Source organism: Phoca vitulina, unplaced genomic scaffold (genome assembly GCF_004348235.1).
Source record: "Phoca vitulina isolate PV1807 unplaced genomic scaffold, GSC_HSeal_1.0 scaffold1, whole genome shotgun sequence".
NCBI classification, from domain to species: Eukaryota; Metazoa; Chordata; class Mammalia; order Carnivora; family Phocidae; genus Phoca; species Phoca vitulina.
In genome coordinates this window covers 18,906,120-18,913,164 of record NW_022589704.1, presented here as the reverse complement: position 1 = coordinate 18,913,164, position 7,045 = coordinate 18,906,120, and the positions used below count along the sequence as shown (strand labels likewise).

General features: G+C 52.5%; 1 protein-coding gene across 3 annotated transcripts; it reads right to left on the bottom strand.

The window, feature by feature from the left end:
* Positions 1-22: 22 nt before the first annotated feature.
* Positions 23-7,002, bottom strand: RNF25 (ring finger protein 25). 3 transcript variants are annotated; one of them, XM_032402180.1, is made up of 10 exons: positions 6,927-7,002; positions 4,543-4,617; positions 4,197-4,299; positions 4,039-4,106; positions 3,876-3,945; positions 2,178-2,249; positions 1,943-2,080; positions 1,490-1,582; positions 1,085-1,219; positions 23-882 (listed from the first exon to the last, which is right to left on the bottom strand). In XM_032402180.1, exons 1-10 carry the CDS (start codon positions 6,965-6,967, stop codon positions 304-306), a joined length of 1,374 nt encoding a protein of 457 aa, XP_032258071.1. In that variant the 5' UTR covers positions 6,968-7,002; the 3' UTR covers positions 23-303. The 3 variants fall into 3 exon arrangements, with proteins under 3 accessions (XP_032258071.1, XP_032258052.1, XP_032258062.1); XM_032402161.1 differs by having other exon boundaries at positions 1,490-1,579; positions 6,927-6,982; XM_032402171.1 differs by lacking the exon at positions 2,178-2,249 and having other exon boundaries at positions 6,927-6,982.
* Between the last annotated feature and the right edge of the window lie 43 nt (positions 7,003-7,045).

The window sequence follows — 7,045 nt, the reverse complement described above, 5'->3', positions numbered from 1 at the left end:
TATACGAAGTGGGTGTGTGCGTGTTATGTTTCCACATATTCTGCTTAAATGTTGGCATCTACCAGTTTTCCTGAAACCCACCACGCTAGCTGGTATGTCAGACCTGTCTTTATTCGGACCCTGGTCTCTTGGGAAAATGGGACTTTAGAGCAAAGCTGGGGCTGTTCTGCCACATAATCAGTCTTGCTAGAAACTCAGAGCCGTACTGTACAGGCTAGGCACTACTAAGCAAAGAAAGCCAAACAAGGCCAAATCTCTTTATTGCCCCCCTGCCCCCCCAAGTCCCTGCCCCCCACAGTACTGCTAGGAACCATCCTCAGACTCCAGGCTCAGGGGCTCCCTTCGAGTACCAGGACGATAGGCTCCCCGACCCCGAGGCAGGCGGGGGTAGGAGGAACCTGGTGTCCGACCCTTGGAGCGCTCCCAGCGAGCACAGTCCCGAGTCCTGCGGGGTGGGGGACCCTGCCAGTTGCCAGGGCCCTTCTCTTGGGGAGGACCTTCAACCCCTTGGCTACAGGGTTCTGGCTTTAGGTCCATGGGCTCCTTGAGGGGCCCCTCAGGAGGTGGCAGTTCCTGGGTGTCACTGGAACCTCTGTGGGCATGGCACTCCCCTCCCTTTAGGTGCCTCCGTTCAGGCTGTTTCCAGGGGCCTCGACTGGCCCGGGGGGGGTCTAGCATAGCTTTCTGGGTCTCGCCCAACCTTTGCTGATTTGGCCCAGCCCCTGCAATCTTCTCACACATGTACTGGGAGGCCACGGGCAGAGGAGCTGACAGGTTGGGTTGGGCAGCTGATGAGGTGGACAGTTCTGTGGCAAGGGCACTGGGTGGCTGGGATCCTCTGGAGGCCTCTATAGCCGACTCAGGCTCCACAGGGGCAGGAGGCTGGAAAGAAGTGCGCAGACGCAGTGAGGGAGATGTAGTTCCCCAAAGCGGGGAACTGCAGGCCTCTCGCTCACTACAGGGGCTGACCACCATCAGCCTATAACCTCAAGGGTAGAACAAAGCTCACCCTAGGGCCATGGCAGCGGGGCACTGGTGGGAAGGTAGGTGGCGGTCTGGGAGGAGTGAGAAAGCCTTCCCTCACCTGCTGGAGGCTGATGAAGTACCGGTTCCGCTCAGCCTCGAGGTCAATGATGCCCCCCCGCTCCTGCTGCCTCTGGTAGAGCCGCTTGCGCTCTTCTTGTTGGCGCAAGCTCTCTGCGTTGGGCTGGTATAGCTCCTGGAGAGAAGGGAGCAGAGTAGACAGAAGAAGTAGACTCGAACCCCTGCTTTCAGGACTGCCCCAGGAGATCTGCATGAGGTGCTTGGGTGTGTCCCTCAGATTTGGGCTCCCAGAGCCTTCGCCTAGTGGGGGCTGCAGTTCTGCAGAGAGGTCCCAGGGAGGTCCAGCCCAATTCCAGAGATCCCATTCGAGGCAGACAAGATGCCATCCCTCCCTCCTCAGAGAATGCCATTATTCCTGGCTCAGATGAGAAGGGAGTCCCCTTACCATGGGCTGTTGGGGTTCGGGGGCTGCTTTCAGTGAGGCAAGATCATACACGAGGGGCTCTCTGCACACCGGACACTGCACACCGACTGCCTTCTAAAAATAAGAGAGAACTCACAGCCCTGCTTTCTAGCGCAGGGTGCTCGCCAGCGGCCCAACCCCGTCAGCCAGCCTAATCCGCACAGCGCGGGGACCCAGGGCAGGGGCACACCGTTCAGCAGGGAAGCAGGACAGCGCAGGGCCTGCCTCTCCAGACAGAGGTCCGGGGACTCTGAAACTGCATGCAGTGTGTACATATGGATCTAAGAAAGCCCTTTTTTCTGGACGGAGGTGAGCTTTCGTTAAACAAAAACGTATCTGTGACCCTAAAAAGGTGAGCAGCCACTGGAGCGGGGGGACAGAAAAGGGTGTGAGGCAGGGGGCCAGGTGGGCGCAGGGCCGGGTGGGCGCGCTGACCTGCTTGGTTGCGGCGTGCGGCCGCTCCTGCTCCTGGCCTCGAGCCTGCAGCTCACGCTCCATGTGCTCGATGTACCGAGCGAGGCAGTGGCAGTGGAAGTAGTGGTAACACGGGGTTTTGGTAAAGGCCTCCTTCTCCTGAAGGGACGACAGACACAGGGCATGGCGCCAAAGCTCTCGTGAGCCCTCTGCTGCCCGTCCCGGGCTGACCCCAGGTCCCAAGAGAGAACCCCACCTGGAAACCATAGAGGCAGATGACGCACTGGCCATGGGGGATGTTGTTGTCTGTGAGGATTTCCTTCCCTTTCTGAGAGGAGAGAAGACACTGTTCAAACAGGGAGGCAGGGGCAAGAACTGTGCACAAAGCCCGTCACTTATTCCCAGGAGTGACCATGGGACCGTCTCCTACCAAGCCGGTGTGGTACTTTGTGTTCCCGCCTCTCTGTCTTGATGAGACTCCCTCTGCCTGGAATCAATCCTCCACGTCCCTGCCCCTCCTGCCCCATCCACCCAGCTGCAAAATCCCATTTCACTGTTTCTCCACGCATTGTCACCTTTAATACATCTCAGGCATGAAAATGATATACCCGGGGAGAATAAAATGTCCTGTTGATGCTCCTATCTTCTGGGATGCTTTCCTTGGTTCACCCCCTCTGATTATCACTCCCCCCAAAAGGCTGTTCTTGGAAGCAGCTTTCAGAAAAAGTCAAGGCATGGGCGCCTGGGTGGCTCAGTCGTTAAGCGTCTGCCTTCGGCTCAGGTCATGATCCCAGGGTCCTGGGATCGAGCCCCGCATCAGGCTCAATACTCAGCGGGAAGCCTGCTTCTCCCTCTCCCACTCCCCCTGCTTGTGTTCCTGCTCTCGCTGTGTCTCTCTTTGTCAAACCCTCTGACCTTCCCCCATCTTGTGCTCTCTCTCACTCTCTCTCTCTTTCAAATAAATAAAATATTAAAAAAATAAAAAATGAGAGGCGTCAGGGTGGTTGTAGGTTAAGGGTCTGCCTTTGGCTCAGGTCATGATCCCAGGGTCCTGGGATCGAGCCCCGCATCAGGCTCACTACTCAGCGGGAAGCCTGCTTCTCCCTCTCCCACTCCCCCTGCTTGTGTTCCTGCTCTCGCTGTCTCTCTCTCTGTCAAATAAATAAATAAAATCTTTAAAAAAAAAAAAAAAAAGAAAGAAAAAGTCAAGGCATGGACAGCCCCAACGACGGAGAACTCAAAGGCATCGAGTTGGGCTATGAACTAACTCGTGCGCACTGCTGTTTGAATAGCTAATACTCTGGAATTCCACAAAGCTCAATGCTGCATCGTGGAGGCCGGCCTCAGGAGCGCTACAGCGCTCTAAGCCCACCCTCTGACTCCAGGCCGCCCACCTTCATTCTTCTCTGGACATTTTTCTTCAAAACTTAAAGTTGAGGAAAACAAGACTGTACTTAATTGTGTGTTTTTAATCTCAAGCAACAGAAGTTTTCTGTGTATGTGAACTTGTAGCTCAGGGTGGTCCCTGTGGGTTGTTAACTTCATTAGGGTAGAAGCTCTGAGTGAAAGAACCAGGCCGTTTTCCGTCCGCTCCAAAGGCAGGCTAGCTCTCAAATGTAATCCGTGGCGAGACCCTCTAGGCAAGGTCCCTATCTCTGGCTACTTTTGGTTGCCAGTACCAAAAGAATGCACTGAAACGGAATCAAGAAAAATCCAAGTTAAACAGGAAAAGCCGTTTTCAAGATACTGGCATAGGCCACTTGGGGAAGCTATAGAACTGTCTTTTGTGGGGGGCAGTTCTTGGAAACAGAAGAAAATCTTCTTTCTGGATTTAGGCCTCACCTAAACAAGGACTAACTGAATGTATGACTCCAGATATATTTAAGATTCTGGGCCCACTACCTCCCTTGAGAGAAGCGGCTCTCACAGTTTCCCGAGCTAGCACACCTCTTACCTCGATGAGTTCATAGAGCATGGCAGTACCCAGCCCAGCGTTGGCCACGTGGCTCAGCGCCTGTGAAATCCTGGAAAAGGGCAAAGCAAACGTTAGGCGTGCCCCCTCCTCTCACCAGACTGAGCTGTATCCCGTTTTCCCTGCTCTGACCGGCCCGACTTACTTGTGGATCTGTTCATCTGAGAGTCCTCGCGGGTTACGGATAGAGATCTGTGGCACCTCATTGGGGTACTAGTGGGAGGAAATAACATTACTGCTAAAGCACTCCACCCCAGGGCCTCTCCCCTTCCTCCCTTTGCTGCCGTGAAGCAGGGGCCTCACCTGTGCTGGGACCTGAAGCACCAGAGTGAAGCACACATACTGTGAATCCTGGTCTTCTGCAGTGGCAGGGTGCAGGGTGATGGAGATCTCCCACGGTGAAGATCTGCAGGTGGATGAAGTGGGGACCGGGCATGTGATTGAGCAGGAGTTTGAGGACCGGGGAAGATGGGGGTGAAACAGTAAAGCAGGTAGAGGAAGTGAGCACCGGGCTCCTTCTTTTGGGGGCGATTAAAGAAGTCGTCTTTGTCTCCATGAGAACATTTTCTCTGAATCAAGGTTCGTGGATTCTGCATGGAATTCTCTCATTACTAAGGGGACTCCTGCCCACCTCTAGTCAAATACGTACCTGCCGTTTCCTTTAACCACCTGTAGTTCATCCAGATAGATAGATTCTAGCACCTCGACTTCAGAGGGAAGTACCCTAGGGAGACAGGAGGAGACTGACTCACCATTATAGCTCTCCCCGTTAAAGCCTGCTAGAGCCCATGAAGGCTGGCTTTATAGAAAACTGGCAATCTGCCTGAGTGCGTGCTCTTGCTAACCTCCACAGAAATGGGGGAAATATGTTTTCTTAAGTTGTCAAGTGGCCAGGTAGGAAGCATGGGAATCAGAGTTTAAGGGACCATTTCTGTCAACAGATGAGGAAATGGATTCCCGGGAAGGTGAAATGACTAGCTCAAATATCAAAGTTTAACAAAGGCAGAACTAGAACCAGAGCCAGGTTTCCTGACTCCCTGTTTTAAGTTGCATCGCGCTGCTGGTTGGCCATCTCTGACCCAGAAATAAGATGTCCACTGGTTCACATCAAGGTTACCAATACCACTCCTGGCTTTCCCTACACCACTGTTCACATGGATCCCAGCGTCTACACATACTGCCAATATCAGTTGCCCTAAGCCTACTCAAAGGAGATACCAACTGAACAGAAAAAGAGATCGAGGTGGTATTAAAGGCCGTGATGTAGCAGAAGAGCCATCAGCTTGGGAGTAATAGGTACCAATCACTTACCAGCTACATGATCTGAGTAAGTATCTCTGTAAGCTTGAGTCACACTGTCTACCATATATAGATAATACCACCTACTCTCCAGGGTTGTTGCGAGGATAAAAAGTTGTTTATGAAAGTACCTAATAATATCTTGGCCATAGTAGCTAGTCTATGTTCTCTTTTCTCCTATTTGTATATAACCTTCTCCCTTAAAAGGAAAGAAGGAAGGATATAGTTAGTATTCAATGTATTTTTGACCCTTGTTATCTGGTTGATTTAGATCAACCTGTTCAGGTCAGGATCTGGTGGTCTTGATGTAAATGAGAGGACATACATGTTTAATTATAGAAATAGCCGTTGTAATGACACTGAAAGTTAGTGATAGGCTCGAGTCCATAGCTCTACCCAGGTAATGCATGTAAAGATGCACGCTTGCTTTCCTTTCTTATATTGTTCTTTCTTCATCAAGAGCAGGGTTGCCCTAGCATGACCCATATATTACTGGTTTTCAAATTTTCTTTTTAAGTCTTAGACACCTCAAAATATAGAACAGATAACTGTGGAGTAGTTTTGGTTGACATAAGTGTGGGAGTCTCAGAGCACAAGCTAGCTGTGCGATCACTACTGCCCTCTCCATGGCTCAAAGTGTCTCCTCAGAATCTTAAAAGTTCCGCTGAACAAGGTGAAAACGATGAGCCCAGGTGGTCTCAAAAAGGCCAACACTGGCTGGCCTCTCTGAACCAACAAAACACTGAAGTGTAACCTCCATCAAGAGGCCCTTCAATACTTCACCCACCCTAGCTGGGACTTGGGCCCTGGATGTGAGGTATGGAATGGGATGATGGTAAGGTGGTGACAAAAAAAAAGGGGGGGGGGGGCAGGGGGATTGTATAATGTCCTAGAACTAAAAACTAAGATTCATGGAGTCAGACAACCTGGATTCCTAGTCATAACTATGTACCTTTTTAGCAAATCGATTTACCTCTTCAGGCCTCATCTAGGCCCCTCAGGGGCCCACACCTCAGTTACAAAAAGGAGGCTTTTATGTTACAAATCCACCCTGATCCTATCAACTATTCTATGAGGTAGATGCCACACCCACTTTTTTACATCTGAGGACACTGACTCACAGAACCTGGGTGGCCTGGTCAGCATCACACGCTAATAAAATGTGGAGTGAACCCACATTTATCCTATTTCCAATCCCAGAGTCCTTCCAGGTTTTGGTCTCTTGTTGAGAATGCTTCAGAGAAGGACTAGGAGAGCTTTTTGTGAGGTGTAAAGCTTTATTCAGACAACAGTCCTCATTAGGGCTGTCGGGGACAGACGGCTGAGGAAAGCCTCGGCGGAAATAGGCTGATCCAAGGGGAAAGGGGGTCGGGGGGCTGGAGGACATCGGTTCCGGGAGGTAAAAGGGAGGTGCAGGCATCCTCCGGGACCCTGAACAAATCCACTTCAGGAGAATGGGACGAGTGAGGCCGAAGAAGAGGGGATCAAGCCAGATAAGGCGCAGCCCGAGCTGGCCTGGCCGGCGCAGATCCGCTCTCCTCTCCCACCATATCGGTGCCCCTCCACCCTCCTGCTCCCCAGTACAGAAGGTCTCTTAGGAAGACATGTCAGCGTCTCTGTTATCCCTTATCCCTCGCTCCGCCCCACAAGCCCGCCGTAGGACCGTCCGCGGCCACTGCTAGTCCCCCGGATCGGATCCAGGCGGCCAGCCAAAGCCCATGCCCCCAAAGTTACCAGTCCTCCTCCCCTGCAGCCGCCGACGCAGTCGCCGCCATGTCTTCTCCGGCCCACAGCCGGAACCGGAAATACTCTCGGGGAAACCAGGGGCGGCAAGTTAAAGGAGGGAGGGAGGC

Coding starts and splice junctions, on each gene's coding strand:
- RNF25 (XM_032402180.1), bottom strand. CDS start 6,967: ATGGCGGCGACTGCGTCGGCGGCTGCAGGGGAGGAGGACTG. Junction 4,618..6,926: donor GCTGCAGGGGAGGAGGACTG/GTAACTTTGGGG, acceptor CTGTCTCCCTAG/GGTACTTCCCTCTGAAGTCG. Junction 4,300..4,542: donor GTGGTTAAAGGAAACGGCAG/GTACGTATTTGA, acceptor ATCCACCTGCAG/ATCTTCACCGTGGGAGATCT.